We start from the raw sequence: 21,923 nt of genomic DNA, 5'->3' as shown, positions 1-21,923 counted from the left end.
AACATTCAAACAAAGTGGGATAAATCTAGAAATAACTGGACAGGTCAGGTTTTATGGACCAATGAGTTTTAGAACCAAAGTGTAGAAAAAAAGTTGGGTATACAGAGTTTTTAAAATTTAGTCTTGCAGATGAGGACTTACAGGGTTGTACCTGTTTTGCAAACTTATATGTCCTGAGAGCTTTATGTGCCAGATACTGATGTTAAGTGACTGCAGGGCATAGATAGCAACTCTGTCTTTTCGGAGATAGGAAGATGAGAATAGGAAGATAAGATAAGGGAGATGAATATGACGCAGTTTCTACTGGTCAGGGCTCACAGATATAGGGAGTCAGACATAGACAAGGAACAACATCCAAGGCAGATTTTGATAATGCAGTAAGAGGGGTCCCCAACCTCTGGGATCTAATGTCTAAAGATCTGAGGAGGAGCTGATGTAATATTAATAGAAATAAAGTGCACAATAAATTTAACATGCTTGAATCATCCTGAAACCAGCCCCTACCCCTGCCCCAATCCGTGGAAAAACTGTCTTCCATGAAACCAGTTGTGGTTGGGGACCACTGTGATAGGAGACCTGAGGAAGGAGAGATTAATTCAGTGGTCTCTGAGAAGACAAGGCTGGAGAGAGAGGCTGAGTTTCATCATGGCGGGTCTTAAATGCATTTTGTCCTGTAGGCAAGAGCACTTCATTTATTAAACTGGACTCACCAGTGATGCTCTCTGAGTCTCTGTGATTGATATTCATGAGGTTTTCTTCACCCATTGGTGCTGTAAAAGTGGCATCCTGGGATTGACTCATGCAAGATCCTTTTTTGTTTTGGTTGAGAAGGATAGCTTTGGTTTGAATCAGAGTAAAGGAAATCCATCAAGCCATTGAATAAAGAAAGGTTCTGGTCAAAGGGATATTTGCTTTTAAATAGATTTTTGTTTGATGAGTCAAATGACATCTGGAGCAGAGTCCTCTCATGTGATTATCACACCTTGGATGGTCATGACCTAAAACAAAGAACACATCAAGTGACTTTAGAATTCAGCATGCTTGTTAATAACAGCAATTCAATTACCTGGAATATATGTCATTAAGAATGTTTTCCTAATGATACACACACCACGTGGATAAATCTCAAAATAATTATGCTGGATGAAAGACGCCAGACAAAAAAGGTACATAATTTATGATTCCATTTATATAAAATCAAAAAAATGTAAACCTACCTACAGTGACAGAAAGCAGATCACTGGTTGCCTGGGGCTAGGGAGGGATTACCAAGGGACAGGAGAAAAGTTTAGAGGATGATAAATATGTTCATTATTTTGATGGTGATGGTTTCACAAGTATATACATGTCAAAACTTATCAAATTGTATATTTGAAATATGTGCAATCTAATGTAAATTATAGGGGCTCCCAGGTAGTGCCAGTGGTAAAGAATCTGCCTGCCAATGCAGGAGACACCAGAGACACGGGTTCAGTCCCTGGGTTGGGAAGATCCCCTGGAGGAGGAAATGGCAACCCACTCCAGTATTCTTGCCTGGAGAATCCCATGGACAGAGGAGCCTGGTGGGCTACAGTCCACGGGGTCACAAAGAGTCAGACGTGACTGAGCACGCATACACATAGAATGTAAATATAATTCATTAAAGCTGTTTAAAAAATGTAATCTACTGTTTAAAGTAAAATAATAATAATATACAGTGGGGTCTATAACATATATAGAAGTAAAATGTATTAAAACAATAGCACAAAGGCCAGGAAGAGAAAAATGGAAATTTACTATAGCAAGGTGTTTATACCATACAGGAAATAGTAAACTACTACTCAAAGTTGAACTAAAAAAATGTATATATAAACTCTAAAGCAAACAATAACTTAAGAATTACAGATAATAAATCAAAAAAGAAGAGGAAATGGAATAATATTAAGCAGAGTTTCTCAACCTTGGTGCTACTGCTATTTAGGGCTGGATAATACTTCGCTGTGTGCATTGTAGGATGTTTAGCAGCATGATAGAAGAATCCTCTTCCCAGACCTGCTTCCAGTTTTAACAGCCCCCCCACCCCGCCCCCTCAATTCCAGACAGTATCAAATGTCCCCTGGGCACAGGGATAAATTGCTCCCAGTTGAAAATTACTGATATAAAAGATGCTCAACCTTACTTATAATTAAAATAAATTAAAATGTAAAGAAAATATTTTTCATCCATTAGATCAACAAACATTATGTTTGTTGTTGGAGGGGATATGGAAAAAGTGGTACTCATACTGTTGATAAAAGTGCAAACTGATACAAGCTTTCAGAAAGGCTATTCAGCAATGCCTACTACACTTTTCAATGCATATACACCATAATTTAACAATTTTACCAGTAAGAATTTATACGATGGATATACTCACAGAGTATGCCAAGATGTAGGCATAAGGATGCTCATATAGTACTTTCTTAAAAAAAAAAAATACACACAACTGGAATCAAAACATTCATAAAGAAACAGTTTACAGAGGAACACAAAACAATACAGTGCATTAAATACATGTGTGTACTTAAAAAAAACCTAATTGTTGCCAATTAAAAAACTGTTTAATATTAATTTTAACCCTAGCTTTATATCAAAAGACAACCTCTACTAAATAGTGTCTACTTAGCAACATGCAGCTTCTATTTATGGCTAAATCGTTCTCATGCCTACTATTTACAGGCATCATAAACACTGTGTTGTTTTTTTTTTTTTAACAAGAGTCACCACCAAGAAATAGAGAAGACCAAAATACAAGCAGTAGAGGAGACTGAAAATGGTCACTAAGGTACTGCAGAGACACAATCCCAGCAAACACTAGGAAAGAGAATTTCCGAGATAGAATGGGCAAAAGAGTTAAACACACAGAAATGTCAAAAAAGGTATCTGGTTTTTAAAAGGGGGTATACAGAGACCATAAAATCAATAGTAATGATCTAGAAAGCAGTCCAACCAAGAGGTTAGGCCCAAAGCCAGGCTGTAAGTAATCACGAAAAAGAATGGAGCATAGTGAGCATACACTGAGGTTTGTAATATCCAGGCTTTCCGATTATCATGGACAAGTAAAATTTAAAAAAACCTCTGTGGTTATTGGCATAGGGTTGCTGTTTTTATACTTCATAAATGGATAAAAAATGTATAAGGAAAAAAACATAATAAACAACAGTCTTTACCAGAGAAGTTTATAATTTTATGTTGGTATAAGAAAAAATTTCCTATACTTGAATTCAGAAAACAAATAAATTTTTAAAATTCCATCTTATATAAACAATTATTTTCTTGAAATATGTTTGTCAATATAGTAATCTGTACAAGCCAGTGCAACATGAAGTAAAGCTGAAAGTATTTATTAGGTACTTTAATTTTAATTCCAGTTGTCAAAAACTCATTTTCCTATCCAAACTCAGTCTATTGCATGCAATTAAATTCTTCCCCATGTGCTATCTTACTGTCCAAGCTGTCATTTCCAAATTAACCACTGCAAGGGCAATGGAACTAAAATGGGATCAAACCAATTAAGATTTGCCTACACCCACCCCCTGAAGTTGAAGGGAAGAAGAAAGCACCTTCCCTGAAGAACTCGACCGCCAGGAGCCTGAACAGAATCTCAACTAAGAGTTCTGTCCACAAAGAATCGATAACCGTTGAGCTGGCAACTGAAAATCACATGTTATGTAAGTCCTTACAGCACATGTAATTTTTATCAAGTTCTTTCAAATTATAATACTCCAGTGCTATATTCTTAAAAATAGAATGGTAATGCAAATATAAGAATAAACATGCTACTGTCTAATAGGTCATTAGTTCAGAGTCAGCAAATGTACTGACTGAATTTGACCTGCCACCTGTTCTCTGTAACCTGTGAGCCAAGAACAGGTTTCACATTTTTAAACTGTTGGGGGAAAAAAAAAATCAAAGTTAAAATGTTTCATGGATGTGTAACAAATATGTGAAATTCAAATTTCAGTTTCTATGAGTGAAGTTTTACTGGAGCAGAGCCACGCTCCCTTATGTGTCGTCAACTGGTTGCTTTCATGCTACGATGGCAGAGCTTAGTAACTGTGATGAAAACCTTATAGTCAGCCAAAGCCTAAAATATTTACTATCTGACCTTTTATAGAAAAAGATTTCAGACTCCTGATCTAGTAGTAAAATAATTCAGACATCAAATAACCATCTGTATATATCAATAGTTTCCTAGTTCAAAATTCTGAAATAGGGAACCACCTACATTTAGGTATACTTATAATTAGATCACTATCTCTAAAGAATTTCAGTAAGGAACAGACTTCTATTTTCTATACCTACTAGTATATTTAAAAGTTATTTTCAAGTTCTAATAAAATATTTTTTAAAAGTCCATAAGTTACAAATTCGGAGAAGGTGATGGCACCCCACTCCAGTACTCTTGCCTAGAAAATCCCATGGATGGAGAAGCCTGGTAGGCTGCAGTCCATGGGGTCGCGAAGAGTCAGACACGACTGAGCAACTTCACTTTCACTTTTCACTTTCATGCATTGGAGACGGAAATGGCAACCCACTCCAGTGTTCTTGCCTGGAGAATCCCAGGGACGGGGGAGCCTGGTGGGCTGCCATCTATGGGGTCGCACAGAGTCGGACATGACTGAAGCGACTTAGCAGCAGCAGCACCAGCAGCAAGTTACAAATTGCTTGTGAAGTGGAGAGGGAAGGGAAAGTGAAAGAAGGAAGAAAGAGAAAGAAGAGAGGCAGGATGAGGAGGAGGAGGATGAAAAGGAATAAAAGCAAATGCCTTTCATATGGTCCAAATGGGTTCTTAAACAAAATTGTGGTCCTTAATCATACTGTAATCAAAGACCACTGTGGAAATCTACTGATAACTTCGGGATCTTCTGCTTGCTACTCTGTTATACACTGGCTGGTTTAATCTCATATTTTCGTTATGATTCCCATTTTTGTTTTTTATGTTTACTATAGCACACAGGAACACAAAAAACTGTATGTGGGTGTTCACTGTGGATGCTGGTATCCATCTTTAGTCTAGAGAATTGCTTTTAAATTAGTTTCAGAGGTTTTGTTAATGATTTGGGCTTAACTGTCATATACAAGAATAGAGAAACCCAGGTGAACACAGAACTAAGTCCATCTCCAGAGTCATGCAGGAAGAATCTAGGTCTCCAGGGCAGTTCAGGAACCTGACCAACCTACACACTGTGCACCAGGTCAGGGGTGATCTGGAAGCAGTATGTTCTTCCTTATGACTCTTTAGGACTAAGGAAACCCATTGGCTGTGCCCTGGTCTAGGATCTGAACTCCTCCCTAGGATTAGTTTAGACTAGCAATTCTGACCGGAGAAGGCAATGGCACCCCCTCCAGTACTCTTGCCTGGAAAATCCCATGGATGGAGAAGCCTGGTAGGCTGCAGTCCATGGGGTCACAAAGAGTCGGACACTTACTGAGTGGCTTCACTTTCACTTTTCACTTTCATGCATTGGAGAAGGAAATGGCAACCCACTCCAGTGTTCTTGCCTGGAGAATCCCAGGGACAGTGGAGCCTGGTCGGCTGCCGTCTGTGGGGTCGTACAGAGTCGGACACAACTGAAGTGACTTAGCAGCAGCAGCAATTCTGACATATAGGATATATATATATATATATATATATATATATATATATAGCAATATAGGACAATGTATGCACCTTGGCATTAGACAAGCCTGAATTTTATCTCATTTACTGGTTTTCTGATTCTGAGCACATTACTTCCCAGTTTATAATTGTTGAGGCAGAAGTAATAATCAATTATTCTTTACAGGGAGGGTCAAGTATGATAAGCACCAAAATGAATAACAGAAATTCCTAACTCGGTAAAGATGTACAGTAGACACTGAAATGTGACACTCATCCCCTCCAGCTACCCCCTTTAACTTGGCCCTGAAGAAAAAAATGATGTCTTCTTAATATTTCTAAGGTTTCTGACCCAACAGTCAACTCTGAGCTCAGAATGGCTACTTTATGTATTAGATGTAGTCTAAAGATTACCACTGAAAAATCTTCATTTAGAAAGAGATAAAGATTAAGCAATAAAGCAACAAGTGCCATAAAGCAGGACCACTGAAGGAGATTATTACGGAACTGATTCCTTCATGGATTCTGGGGAAGGGCTGCTGACCATAAAAGCTTAACTGTAACTAGTGGCATTAGCTTCCTATTGCTGTTCTAATGAATCACCACAAATTTCAGTGGCTTAAAACAACACCAATTTATTATCTTACAGTTCTGGACCTCAAGGGATGAAAAACTTTCAGTGGATCAAAACCAAAAACCAAGGTATTGGCAGAGCTATGCTTCCTCTTTCGGCTCTAGGGGGAAATTCCTCTCCTGTCTTGTCCAGCTTCTAGAGCTGCAGTCCTTGGCTCAGGGGCCTTTCTTCCATCTTCAAAGCCAGTATCTCCGGATCTCTCTCTCTCTCTGCTTCCCCTGTCACATCACCGTCTTCTGCCAAATCTTCTGCTATCTCCCTCTTATGGACACTCATACTTTTATTTAAGGCCCAACTGGATTAGCCAAAATAATCTCCCCCTCTCAAAATCCTCAATGTGGTCCTTTCTGCAAAATCCCTTTGGCTGTATCAGGTAATATTCACAGGTTCCAGGAGACTAAGGTCTAGGTATCCTGGAGGGCCATTATTGAGCCTGTCACAGAGGTTAAGAACATGGATTCTGAACCCCAGTTCTACTACTAGTTGCATGACCTTGGATAAGTTACTTAACCTCGTTTCTTCATTTGTAAGTGGCCTTAATAACATGTCTCCTTTATGGAGATTAAGTGAGTTACAAGAGGATAATAGAAGAACCTGCCTCAGATGGTCACTGGGAAATTCCATGAGTTACTACATGTAAAGCTCTTAGAACAATACCTCAGAATACAGTAAATGCTATGCAAATATTAGTTATTATTATTTCTATCACCATCAAATAATACTATTTTATCTTTATCATTATAATTATTCAAGACTACAGAAAGCTGTACACACTGTAAAGCCTACGGTTGATTGCTTTATGATATCTTCTTGCAACTAAGAAGTCACATTTACTTCCTGTCCTCTGAATGAGTGATGCTAGTTTAGTGCCCTTTATCATTTTCTCTCTACCTCGTGATGCATAAATAGAAAGTCTGCAGCGTCACAGTCCTAAATGCAGTCAAAACTAAACTCTGGCAAGCACAAACAGTACATATCCAGTGCCTTTCCTAGTTCATACACACACACTTCCTTGAATACTTTCTACTTGCTATGCTGGATCTATATTCATTCTTTTTAGGAACAACTTCACCACTTTTCTTCATAAAACAATCAACCAAGCATGCATTATTTAACAAGAAGCCAGCTTTTGTAATTCTTGCACATTTAGGAGAAAATAAACTAAACCGGCCCAGTGACTTATTTTAATAACAATGAGACATAAAAAGAACAAACAAAACATGTCATTGATATAAATACTGCTGGCAGAATACAACAGGCGGATGACTTAGTTTAGCTTAGCCATGGAAACTAAATGGTCAACAGTGAGGGCCTAAATATAGGTCCTGTGCCATTAAAAAAAAAAAAAAAAATCTTGCTACTTCCTTAAAACAGGATACTCTGGCCAAAACAGCTTTACAGGATAGGCTAAAACAATTCAGGGACACTTCACTTGGACAAGAGTGCAGAGCCTATAATTACAGTAACTATAATGATGTGACAAATATTTAAATTGAAAAAATATACTTAAAATTTTTATTGTACAAATAATACTTTGGGGATTAATTTAAAATACATGCTGGCTGCTGATCTGCCTGCAGAAATGGGAACAGTGACAATCACTAATTCCAGCAGCAGCTCTGGTAGGCAGTGAGAACCTTAATCCAGACCAAAGATAAACTGTACAATTTCAAACATAAAATAAACGTACCACGTTCCTACATGAAACAACAGACTTTCAAGAGACTCATTAATTTTCTGGCTACATCAAAAGATAAAACTTACTGAAAAACCCCACAATAATTTTAAAGTCAGATACTAAACTACAAAAAAGTCTACAGGAAGGTTTCTGTGCTAAAAGCTGAAAAAGGGGTGGCGGCGGAGGGGTGTACCTCTGAAATCCACCCTGGATAGTGAGCAACAGATCTCACAAAGGCAGAGACCACACACGACACCAGGGCCAGCTGCACGGGTGAGCCACAGTACACCGCCTCCAGTACACTACCTACCTCCAGCACACCTATGCTACCAGCAGCTGTAGAGCTCACCCCAGGAGCTATGTGGTCCCAGCAAAATCTTGACCCCTTTTTTGTGTGTCATTCAATTTGATGACCAGTAGGGTTTCCAGAGTATAAAATACAGAGAGGCAGCTCTACTTACAGACAGGATGAATTCCAAAAGGCTGTGAAATCCATTAGTCTAAAAGTCCAAAACTATGAGTGAGATTTAGGTTTTTGGGGTCCACATTTCCTCTGAGCTGGTATATTTTTGGCATTAAAAAAAAAGTGTCCTGTTTTGTTTACAATGAACATTTACTGAGGCAGGCAACCCCTCCCTTCCACAATCTCCACCAACAGAAGGGAGGGAACCTCTGGCAGCTAAGGAATCCACACTAGAGTTTCACCTGCAGATTAGAAATGGCCATGATCCCACGGTGCCATCTGTGGTGTTTGATAAGTTTCCACAGAACCACTTTCACTCATCATACCCAGCCTTCAAGTTCTTGAACTTCAACTTTAACCTGAATTAGACTTTGACTAAACAGGCATCCCATTTTAGACATTCATATCTCTTCACCTTTGGCTGCCTGTCAAAGGTACTGGCACATCCTGGGACTGTCCTTAATAATCATTTTTGTTACCCAGTCATAAATTTAACATGCGTAATTTTTTCACTTTCAGTTTTTGACACAATTTGTATTTTCATGGTGATCCATCTATCACCAGTACTGCTTTCAGAGACAAAATGGGGCTTTATAATATTTACAAGATACCTCAAAAGTATACACATATAAAATAAACATGCTATAAATAACAATGGCTATAAATGAAATGGAAATCATTTCATCTACTGGTGATCGGCGGAGCTGAACTTGATCTGTAGCATCCATGGAGCTGAACTTGATCTGTAGCATCCATTGCCCCTATCCAGAAACTTTCAGAAGTTACAGGTTTTAAGCAGACAAGCTTGTGTTTCAGAGGATTTATAAGAAAGAAAATCTACCATGCAAGGACAGGACTTTCTGTCCTATACATTTAGAGATGTAGTTTTCCACTTGATCTTAGCCAAAAGGCCCAGAAGCGATTGGAGAGACGTAATTTTAGATGTCGCGTATGCGTGACATTTGGTTTCAAGCCAAATATTGAAGAAGGTTTGAAGAAAAAATTAGTCTACTGTCCTGTCTGCAAAGATAATGAATTTATGTTTCAATAATCCAGTCTGAACTATGGCAGTAGAAAGGGATACTGTTTCTCTATCCTTCCTCAACAAACAGTAAATAGCAAGAGAATGGGTGACTGCTAATATGTATCTGATTCATCAGGGTCATCAAATCACTAAGAGCTAAAACCACCATGGTTGGATGGCATCACCAACTCGATGGACACGAGTTGGAGCAAGCTCCGGGAGTTGGTGATGGACAGGGAGGCTTGGCGTGCTGCAGTCCATGGGGTTGCAAAGAGTCAGACATGACTGAGCGACTGAACTGACTGAAAACCACCACAGCAACACTGAAGAAGATTTTCCAGGCAAGGAACCATCTGTGAGTCAATGATTAATTTTACAGCAGGCATATTATACAACTGTGGTTGTATATTCCATATAGTACCTTTTACAAAATTAGACAAATAATCCAAAAGAAAAAAAACATTAGGGACTTTTTTAAGAAAGCCAGGTCTAGTCGTTATTAGAAGCCTTCTGTTTCATGTTTGACACCTACATCCTCATCAAAGTACAATGACAATTATTAAAATATGATCCCAATCATGAGGAAAATGTTAAATCATGCTCTCATGCCTACTCTTCAAGAAGTTAGGAAAGCAGGATTTAAAAGAAAATGTTAAGAAATAATATTTTATGGTGTTTAAATAAGTTTTACCTATCTGGAAAATTCATACACCCAGGTGTGCTGGCATCTTTTTTTTCAAGTTTTTTAAAAAAATTTGTTTTTAATTGGAGGATAACTGCTTTACAATGTTGTGTTGGTTTCTGCCATACAACAGCACGAATCAGCCATTAACATATGTATGTCCCCTCTCTCGAACCCCTTCCCCACCCCCCTAGTTTGAACAACTATGCCATCTAATAAAGATTATCATTACCATTGGATTTTATTTTCCAATTTTTGGAAGTATAATATTAAACATGTTAGTAAATGTGCTTCCTTTTTCCATTTGGCATTTCAATGAGTTACACACACTGGTGTTCAAAAGTTAAAGTCAGAAAAGTTAAATAAAACCTTTATATTTATAATGGATTATGAAATAAATTACATACCCCATTTATTTTTATAGGCTTTTCATTAATTATCCACAATCACCAATTGGTAATATTAAAACAGTCTTTCTGTGCCTCAGTTTTCTCATTTATAAAATAGGAGCAATAATAGGACCTATTTTATGTGGATTAAATGAGTTAATATTTATAAAGCATATACAGTAGTATTTGGTACACAGTAAGCATTAGTTATGTGTTTAACAAAATGTAAAAGCTAAATAGATAAGGAGGTAGAATTATAAAATACAAATCACACCATTTCATGGTACCTGGTCATGGCACACAGACTTAAAAGAAACAGGACTCAGATCCTCTCCACATGGTCAGCAGCCCTGGCTCTCAAGAAGAACATGCTTTTAAAGAAAGCATGGTTCTGTATCTCATTGCTCTATATCTCTCTATATCTATCTGGGAGTGCCACCTAGCAATAATTCAGGAGTTATTAACCGTTATTCTTACCTAAGGTAATCCTTTCTTGTCACTAATTACTGGCCTTAGAGGAACTCTTCTAATTCTATAAAAATTTACCCAAATAAAAAGCCCTTGGTGAGAATGCAGACTAATACAGCCATTCAGAAGACCCCTAGAAACTATGCTGTCAAATTAAGTACACACATACCCTTCAATCCAGCAGTTCTGCTCCTGGGTATATCTATCTTGAACAGATTCTCATATTAGCACATAAAAAGACAGGTGTCAGATTGTTTCTTGCCTTGCTATTTGTGATAATAAGGTGAGGGCCTGCTCCCTGGAGACTAATAGGTTAAATGTGGATACATACCATGGAGTAACATAGCACTAAAAATACAGTGCTGAGTGAATAAAGCAGGAAGCAAAATGAGAGATGCCACAATGCAATTCACATAAATTAATGTTTTCTGCATTATAAACATCAAAATGCTTGCCTTGATGAGAAGAGAGTGGGAGAATTTGGAGCAAGGTATGGAGATACAAGGGAAAAAATTTTAAAAATCGATGAAATCCTACTGTTGTTTAGACAGACTATTATCGTATCATTACTATTGCATCTCTTCAGTCCTTAATGTCTGAACATGTACCTGGACATGAAAACACTTGCTGGAGAGAGTATATGCAGAACTAGCAATCTCTGCGATGTAAACTATGTGGGGCACAGTTCCTGACAATTTCTTAAAAGGCCATGTTACTTTTCTATTACTATCTAGCTGCTCTAAAGCAGTATAACTAGATTTCAACTAAAAAAGTAGTTAAAAAATACAAAGTGAGATTAAGCCTTGATGTTGACATCTTCAGGTGTTTGGTTATCTGGTAAAAAAAAATTTTTAAGGGAAAAATGCTAAAAGTTCAAAGATGACAAGAGTTTAAAAGTGGCATATAATAAGTTTATATTTGTTAAACAAACCTACTTACCATCTGATGAATAGCTCAAAATTACTAAATGCATACCTCAAAAGGGTAGACTGTTCACATTCACAAAATTTAGTGATTTTCTTCTCTAAGAGAAAGAGCAACTTGATACTTAACCTCTATCTGAAACTCTATCTAAGAGCGCACCATCTTTGAACCACCCGGCAAAAGAACTACACAAGGTTACATAATCAATTCTAACACTGCAAAAGTCTTTTCAAGATAGGTTTTCTTATAACTTCTGTAAACAGTGGAGACTAAGTTTGATATGAATTACTGAAATTTTGTAAAGTTTTATAAATGGAGAAAACAAGCTACTGGAAGGATTATTATTATCAAATTAAACCTAATAAGGCACACATTTCATCATTTTAATATACAACAGCAGAGCTCCTCTTAGGAAAGAAATGCTTTTTGTTTGGGAAAACACATGGAAAATGCACTTATGGTGGAAGGTAAGGCCTTGTAGCAACAAAGGAAGGCAAAGTGGCTCTGCATGAGCCCAGGGAAACAACTATATACTTTTCCCTCCGCTGGAGGGGAGAGAGAAGGGAAGGGAAAGAAGTCCCATCCAGATGGCAGTAACTCAGAGGTCACAGAACACTAGAATCTGCAGAAATCTTAGCGAAAGTTTAGGCTTCTTCATAACATAAAACTGAAGGCTCTTGAGCCAACTGTTTAGTTCTTAAAGGGTCTGTCTGGACACTCAGATGACATTTGGGTACAGATATATTAAAATATTCATTCACAAGAGCAGTTGCTGTCAGGAATTTATATTCTAGGATATTAATAAAGTCATTAGAGCTACCATATTTTAAATCTTTTTTTTTTTTTTTTTTTACAGAAAATTATGCCCTTTTGACTAAGTGAAAGTGTTAGTTGCTCAGTTCTGTCCGATTCTATGCCTCCATGGGCTGTAGTCCGCCAGGCTCCTCTGTCTATGGAGAGGCAAGAATACTTGACTGGGTAGCCGTTCCCTTCTCCAGGGGATCTTTCCAACCCAGGGATCAAACCCAGGTCTCCTGCACTGCAGGCAGACTCTTTACCGTTTGAGCCACCAGGAAACACCTTTTGACTAAAGTAATGGCTAAAAATGATAAAAAAACAATTATAGGTCTTCAAAGATGGATAATGCAGAGTAAATGGCATGATAGAGTTTGTGGTTTTCCTGTTCTCTTAACCAAAAATGAGGGGAAATACCTCAAGCAGAGGCATTTTATTTTATATAATAGATTCTGTGGGGACCAAAATATGTACGATACTTGCAGAACCAAATAAATCCTTCCCTAACAAATCAGAAAGCACTGTCTTTCAAGATTGACTGGTAAAATTTAAGTAGTAGAATAAATCCAAAGATACCATCACCTGAAAATCTACAAACATTTCATATAAGGTTAAGAAATAAACGGAATAGATATAATCATGCTGGCAACTTAAGAATATTCCTGTATAATCTGCTCTTCCAGACTTATCTTCAAATCAAACAGCCAAGAAGACACCTTGAAACAGACTTTCATAGAACAATGAGGTAAATTCAAACTTTAAACACAGAAATTCAAGGAGAGGTTAAAAAATCTATGTCATTTCTTTTTTAAAGATTTTTACTGGAGTATAGTTGATTTACAATATTGTGTTAGTTTCAGGTGTACAGCAAAGTGAATCAGTTATACATATACATACATATCCACTCTTTTTAAGATTCTTTTGTGTCCTCATTTCTGTCTCCTCTGACAATAAGATATAAATTTGCTTTTGGTGGCTTTAAGATGATCCTAAATCCTTCAGTTATTTTAAACTTAACTACTTAAAGCCTTTTGAAGTAAAAAGTTTTCAAAAGCTGACACAAGAAAAACCCTAGGCAAGACAGCTCTTCAGATCAATGAAGTAATCAATGGCACCAGGACAGGCAAGCTTACTTGACCAGGAATACGGTATAACTTAAAATAGGGGTGAGTGATGGTCAGGGTAGAATATGTATCATAAACATATTTACAAACATATAGAATTCTAGAATTCTGCATATCTAAGACAAGTAACCATTTCAATAATATAATTCTACTGCACAAGAGACATTCAAATTATATTATGGACATAACATAATATATAATGACATAACAAAACATAATGAGTTTAGACATAACACTCATTATTTTCTAAATCAGTTGTTATGGTCAACTCCAGGACTTTGAAATAAGATTACCTTTTGAGGGTGAACTGACATGTGGTGGGTGATTTTGATTTGCTGTGAAATTCAGGAATCAAATATGAACAAGTACTTTTTTTGGGGGGGTTGACTATTGGCGTGAGTCTGAGTGAACTCCGGGAGTTGGTGATAGACAGGGAGGCCTGGCGTGCTGCGATTCATGGGGTCGTGAAGAGTCAGACACGACTGAGCGACTGAACTGAACTGAACTGACTATTGGCTATCTGCAACACAGATAGACCATTAGATTCTGAGTTTGATGCATACAGTAACTAGATGGCTGAGGAAATTCAGGTATTCTCTTCCTCTATCTATCTTTAATAGCTAATATTCCAAGTGCCTCAGGATTTTATCATGAAAAAAACCCTCCTCTCCTTTATCTCCTCGGAAATTGCATCTGCTTCAAGGACTTAACTTCTAATTATACAGTAACTGGTCCTGAAGGCCCTATTTTCAGTCCAAATTGGCATTTCTTAGCTTTAAACTGGACTTCTAAATATCAACTTATAATCAACATCATAAATTCACCACAGTATTGGTTTACATTTGCTTTTAGAAATGAGTCATCCGATCCCAAAGTTGGGTGTATTTACAATGAAGCAAAATGACCTTTGTTTCCAAGTCTATCATGATTTTTTTAACAAGACAACTCCAAATATGAGACTGATTTTGCCTTTAAATGGGCGAGTCTACAATCAAGAAAAGAACACATTACCATATTACCATATGGTAACATATTACCATAAATTGGGAATACTTTTGTTTCTTATTCTGAGCTGCTAAAGATAGTACATGGACTATAGATCAAAAGAAATCCTTATTCCAAAAAATTAAGTACACCTCTATCTTAATATCTTGCAAATGGCAGGCATTCAATAAACATCTATTAAATGAATGAATCAATCTGTAGTCAAGTTGCTGCTGCTGCTGCTAAGTCGCTTCAGCAGTGTCTGACCCTGTGCGACCCCAGAGACAGCAGCCCACCAGGCTCCGATGTCCCCGGGATTCTCCAGGCAAGAACACTGGAGGGGATTGCCACTTCCTTCTCCAATGCATGAAAGTGAAAAGTGAAAGTGAAGTCACTCAGTCATGTCTGACTTTTCGTGACACCATGAACTACAGCCTACCAGGCTTCTCCGTCCATGGGATTTTCCAGGCAAGAGTACTGGAGTGGGTTGCCATTGCCTTCTCCACATCCTTGCAATCTGCAGTAGGGAGAAAATGGAGCCACGTGAGAAATAGAAGACTGAGACCATTTGAAAACTGAAGGCTTCCTTAGCCCGATTTACAAAGATCTGCATAGGCCTCTCCTGGGTTTCTGTAAGAAATGTGAGCATATACGTAGGGCTTTATCAGTTAAACCCATCAGTCACACTGAAGGTGAAAACATCCCCTAGAGATGGGTTTGACAGCAGTATGGCAAAAAAACCACAAAACCTTTAATATCTGTATCCTCTGCTTCTTGAAATTTGACTTTACATCACTTTGCTTTTATGAAGGACCTACATAAGTACCTGTATTCACAAACAACAACAAAAAAAAAATCAAAGAGGATTTTGCTTTTATGAAAAAAGGCATTTGTTTTCCTGAGAATCGTTACAGAGGCAGTGGGCATCCCAGGCAGTGAGCGAGGCACCGTCCAGCTCCTTCCCAGGGATCTACATTCAGCATCTCATTATCCACTATGGCTTTGAACTGTGTTTGTGACCATCTGTGCTTCATCCTGACTTATTCTGTGCATCTGTAAGTAAGATGTGTCCTAAGGTAACTGCTTCACTTTACTCCAGCTTTCTAAAAGGTTTCACAGGAGTGCTCTACTTTCTGATATCAGGGGAACCTTGTATCGAACTCTCCCACACCACCCTCATTTTCTTCTCTTAGAAATATTGATAGTAAGATGTTTTCCCCCTAAAGTTAATACATAGTAATAAGAAAGGTCCAACAAACTGCAATGGGCAGGGAGAAAAGTCTTTAGATTAGAACAGAATAAAAAGAATTTGATGATGCAGGGGCATAACTATGACCAGCAATTTATGGTGACTGTGGTGATATGTGGGCTTCCCAAGTGACAGTGGTGGTAAAGAACCCGCTTGCCAATGCAGGAGATATGAAAGATGCGGGTTTGATCCCTGGGTTGGGACGATCCTCTGGAGGACGGCATGTCAACCTTCTCCAATATCTTGCCTGGAGAATCCCATGGACAGAGGAGCCCAGGGGGCTACAGCCCATAGGGTCACAAAGAGTTGGATATGACTGAAGCGACTTAGCACGCACACACATGGTGATATGCTCCAGGATTATGAGCTTTTAAAGACTTCTTTCTCCCTATGCTAAATGGTCTCAAGTGGCTAATTTTTTTTGAGCTATGAAGTCCACTTTTAATTTTCTTTTCTCCCTCACTGGGAGGTTATCAACCTTTGCTGCCAGTGTGCCTCTCCCTTTCTAACCTGCTGTTGGCTGAGAAACCAGATAACCAGGTTATCAGAGAACCCAGAAGGTTCTGCTTGAGACTGAACCCTAGGACCTGTTTTTTGACCCTTGGCTCACTCTTTAAGCACCTCTTTTTTCACCCCTCTAGCACTAGGGATTTAGCTGGCTGGCTTCTCTTCCTTTGACACTGTTGCCAAGTGCTTTTTTCAACCTGGTGTTCTTTTCTCTAGGCTGGCTATGAATACGTTCTGTCTTTAATCTTTACTGTCTCCTCTGAAAAGCATAGGTCCGTCTCTTTTGTGAGAAGTTTACTATGAATCACTCTAGAGACATACAGTGGAAACAAGGAGAAAATGGTTCAGGAAATGTTATAAAATCTGTATTGTGATTTTGCTCCTTAATCAGTGTTTACTGACTGCCCCACTTGGATACCCCCAGCAGACTACATGCTCAATTCTTTCCTGACTATACTACAAGCTCCTTGAATGAAGGTATTTTACTTTTGTATGCCCCAAACCAAACTGACACACAGTAGGCTTGCAGTACATGCCCAACTATAATTTAATGATTAAAAATGTCAACACACTGAATTAAAGATGTAATTGAATGAATGAAATTGATTATTGGTACATTTCAATCCAACATCAACTAAATGAATTGCTCGGGAAAGCAAAATCAAGCTAAGATTCAATATTTGAAAGAAAACACTATATTTGCTTTATGAAAAACTCTGTATAAGAGTTTGCTGGTAAACGGATGATTTATCATCTTCATAGCAATAACACAGTACCCACTTTCCTTGTAATAACTAAAAAGAATGAGTTGTCAGTTTTGTCAGAAAGCTAAACCTGAACCTTTGACTCATTGCTTAGTTTTATCATGTTTTCCACAAATAGCATTTGCAGCTGTTTATGAACGCATTTAAAATGAGTTCTGTATCAAATAAGAAATGACCATCTTCTTTAAAAACTTAGCTACTAATATAAGTCTCATTTGTAATCTTTCAATTTTGTGACTAAAAATAAAACAAAGTCACACTCAGTGCTTTAGCCTAGTACTAGCTAAAAAGAGGAGAATGGTTGAAAGGAAATTTTTTTTTTTTTAGGTTGTTAAATTATGTGCTTTAGGATCAGTAAGTAGTGCCATCTCAGAGACACTGTAGTTGGTTTCCAGTCTCTTCCTTTCCTTCAGACAGAGACTGTTCTTTCTTAGCCAACAAGCTTCCCTTTGTTTTGATTTATATCACTGGCTGAATAACCCCAAAGCACCACACAACATGGTGCGGCGTGGAATGGAAGACTGTGACTGAAAGCAATTAAGAGCTGCAGGCAGCGTTTTGGCACTCAGAACCCAAACACGGACTTACTTTCCACAAGTGATGGGTTTTTGAGAAATCCGTTTTCGAAGCTGACATACATTTTAATTGTAAAGAAGTTAAGTTCTGAAAAGATCACAGAACCTTGTGGGGAGAGGCTGTTGCAGGTTCTTCAGCTACAGGCATCACACCATAAATATGCCCTCTGTTATCCTGTTAAATAACAATTCCATATCATATCTTCTCAGTCTTCTCTAAACCCCTATCTATGCTCCATCTCTCTCTCATTCCTCCCACCAATAAACCCACATAACCTATAGTAGCTGTCTCTCCAAACTCTGAGAATTTAGTACAAGCACAATGCCAATCATACATCTACACACTTGTTGATGGCAGTGCAAATTAGCAAACCTCTAAGAAGAGGAACTGCATGGCTGGAAGACAAAAGGGGGAAAGAAACTTATTTTTCATCATTTCCTTCATTTCAACCCGTTAAAAAATAATGAAATGTACAAGTCTCTACTCCTGCCTAAACTGCTCTGCTGGTTATCTGTATACTCCATTAGCTTCACCTTCTTCCATGACCTATTATCATGTCCCAAGTCTTCCATTTTATTAAAAACAGATAAAATAAAAATTTGAAAATCTCCCCCAAGACTCTGAGGTCCCTTCTAGCTGCTGCCCTCTGTCCTCAGCCAAGTTTCTTCACAGAGCATTCACTCTCATGTTCTTCCCCTCGTCTCTCACTGTTACCTCAACCCCACTATAGTCTGATCTTTCCTGAAACCAGTTTCCCTTCAGTTGCCAATAGTGAAGTGAAGTCTCTCAGTCGTGTCCGACTCTTTGCGACCCCATGGACTGTAGCCTATCAGGCTCCTCCGTCCATGGGATTTTCCAGGCAAGAGTGCTGGAGTGGATTGCCATTTCTTTCTCCAGGGGATCTTCCTGACCCAGGAATCAAACCCAGGTCTCCCACATTGCAGGCAGACGCTTTACCATCTGAGCCACCAGCGAAGCCCTAGTGACTTCCGTTGCCAATCATCTCTGCTAACCAATCTAATCTACCTTCTTAGGTGTTATCTTGGGTTACTTCTGATTCACTATTACTGACCACTCCCTCCTTGAACTTTCCTCCTGTGGCTCTCATGGAGCCTATGATTTTACAATGAATGCTCTTTCTCAAATGCCTCCACTGGATCACCCAGCTTCCTCCTTTTGATCCTTAAATGTTGGTATTCCCCAGAGTTCCAGTTTTGACCATTTTCTCATTTTTTTTTTTCATGTATCTTTGTACAAACCATTCAACACCACAGATTAAACCACCTCTTTCATGTTAATAACTCCCAAACAGACCAGACTTCTTCCTGAGCGCCACTCACATTTCTCACAGCTGATCATGATCCATGAACTGACCCACGGAACCACAGATACCTCCTTTCTCTCACCTTGCTGCATTCAATCCATTATCAATCCCTGTGTAGTATAATACAACTGCACCCACTTCTCTTCATCCTCTCTTCCACCATCCTAATTCAAGCCATCATCATCTCTTAGAATATGAAAAACCTAACAGACTCTATTCTTAATCTCCTCTGTATTCTCCAAAAGAATAAAGCTTTAAAAATTAAACTCCTTTAAAAAAAAATTCAAGGATGTCCATAATATACAGAATAAAATTCACACTTCAGATCGCCAAGGTCCAGCCCCACCTGGCCCCTGACTACTACTCTTCCCTCATCTTGCACCACTCTCCTCCTCGCTCATACTCAGCCACAGGCCTTCTGTCATTTCCTTCCACTTCCTCATCACACTGTCTCCTATCTTGTGCCTTTGCAACTGTTCACCGTACCCAGAATACTCTTCCCTCTTATATGTTAACTGCTTTTACCAGTTCACCTGATCTGAAGTAGACTCCCCTGCCACCTTTATTTTCTAACTTTGCATTTAATGTTTCTTTCACAACATGTATTCCAATTTACATTCTGGAAGTCCTCTTCCAAACAGGAAGGAGAAAGGTGCTATCTTCTCCCTTTCCTCTCACTTGCTGACCAGAATGGATATATAATAGCAGGAGCTCAAGCAACTCAATAAGTATTTGTTGTTGAAATGAACTATTAACTGAACCTGGTGGGTGAATTCTTTCACCACTAACATGCATAACTATCAACTTCATTGTTATACAACATAGTGTAACACTCTTAAATTAGACTCTATTTTATTTGAACTATTCCTTCATTCTTCATGACTTGTCAGAAAGCTTTCTAAAGAAAAAGAACTCGCAGTTTGGCAAGCTGACAGAGATATATGGATAAGCTTCAAAGACCTCAGTGATCTTTACAGCATGAATTAGTTCCACTTCTATACTACGGGTAGACTTTGTATGCTCATTTTCCAGCATGAATAAGCCATAATACAGAGTGTAATTAATCAGAATGTCCCCAAGGTTATGTGAGTCAGTAATAAAGCAACAATAAAGTCAGAACATTACATATTAAGAAGCCAGTTATAAAAGAAATTTTAATAAAATGATCACTATTAACAACTGGTCAACAAGCTGCTTATTGGACTGCTTTCAATAAATGCTTCTTGAATTAAACTACAAGTACTGAAAAGAGATAAAAAGTAATATCTTCCCTCTTAAAGGGAAGATAAAGATCTAAGAACTCTAATGAAGAGTTCTAATGAGCTCCATGATCTAGATTAGATCTAAGATTTGATGATCTAAGAAATCTGAGAATATAAGATAACACCACTAGATAAGAAATAAGTATTTAATGAGTATTGGAACAGAGCTGCTGTGTAGATAGTGAGTGGGGTGAGTTCTTTTCTAGCTGAAGTGGCCTGGCTTCACACAGGAGTAACATTTAGTACAGTGCTACTCAAGGAACACAGGATTCCTCAAGGATGGAAAGATTTCAGTACCGAGAATGGCAGTGTCTGGTAGGCAAAGGTTAAAGAAAAAGAGGCCCCAAAGCAAACAGCATGCATGCTAAGTCATGGCAGTCGTGTCTGACTCTGTGCGACCCCATAGACGGCAGCCCACTAGGCTCCTCTGTCCCTGGGATTCTCCAGGCAAGAACACTGGAGTGGGTTGCCATTTCCTTCTCCAACGCATGAAAGTGAGAAGTGAAAGTGAAGTCGCTCAGTCATGTCTTACTCTTCGCGACCCCATGGACTGCAGCCTACCAGGCTCCTCCACCCATGGGATTTTCCAGGCAAGAGTACTGGAGTGGGGTGCCATTGCAAACAGCAGACAGAGCCAATTTGGCAGCAGTGTGAAGACCAACTGAAGTGGGAATGATTATGAAGAAGGTACTTGGAGTTTTAAATTAGACTAGTTCAGATTAGGAAGTGTGAACTTGATCCCTCAGGGAACAAGTTTCTTTCTTTTTTCTTTTTTTCTATTAAAACTTTTTTTTTTCCTACTATGAAACAATATTGTTTGGTCAGTTGGTCACATTTGTGTTCTAACTCTTTTTTTTTAAACTTATTTTTTATTGAAGTACAGTTGAATTACAATGTTAATTACTGCTATACAGCAAAGTGACTCAATCATACATATATGTATATTCTTTTTCATATTCTTTTCTGCTATGGTTTATCACAGGATACTGAATATAATTCCCTATTCTATACAGTAGGACCCTTGCTGTTTATCCATTTTATATATATATCAGTTTGCATCTGTTAATTCCAAACTCCTAATCCAACCCCTTCCCACCTCCCTCCACCTTGGCAACTACCAGTCTATTCTCTATGTCTTTGATTCTATTTCTGTTTCATAGATAGTTTCATTTGTGTTGAATCCAGATATAAGTGATATCATATGGTACTTGTCTTTCTGACTTAATAGGACAATCTCTAGTTTCATCATGTTGCTGCAAATAGTATTATTTCATTATTTTTTATGGCTGAGTAGTATTCCACTGCATGTATACATCATATCTTCTTTACCCATTCACCTGTCAATGGACACGGTTGTTTCCACGCCTTGGCTATTGTGAATAGTGCTGCTATGAACACAGGGGTGCTTGTATCTTTTTGAATTATAACTTTGTCCAGATGTATGCCCAGAAGTGAG

General features: G+C 38.3%; 1 protein-coding gene across 4 annotated transcripts in view; it reads right to left on the bottom strand.

Annotated features, from left to right (window-relative positions):
- Nucleotides 1–21,923, bottom strand: part of TRAK2 (trafficking kinesin protein 2) — a 74,759-nt gene that overhangs the window by 45,483 nt on the left and 7,353 nt on the right. For 2 of the 4 annotated variants that reach the window (XM_086345926.1, XM_086345915.1), the window contains exon 2: nucleotides 711–998. In XM_086345926.1, coding sequence (XP_086202052.1) covers nucleotides 711–801 — 91 coding nt within the window. In that variant the 5' untranslated portion in view covers nucleotides 802–998. Of the gene's footprint in view, nucleotides 1–710; nucleotides 999–8,393; nucleotides 8,499–15,224; nucleotides 15,303–21,923 lie in introns of those variants that run through there. The other 2 variants (XM_086345919.1, XM_086345925.1) reach the window with 2 other exon arrangements.

The sequence above is a fragment of the Bos grunniens genome, chromosome 2, assembly GCF_055505025.1.
Source record: "Bos grunniens cultivar Pamir isolate PY7600 chromosome 2, Bosgru_T2T1.0, whole genome shotgun sequence".
In the NCBI taxonomy this organism is placed as follows: domain Eukaryota; kingdom Metazoa; phylum Chordata; class Mammalia; order Artiodactyla; family Bovidae; genus Bos; species Bos grunniens.
Note: the sequence above shows the minus strand (reverse complement) of the source record. Positions and strands in the feature narration are given on the sequence as shown.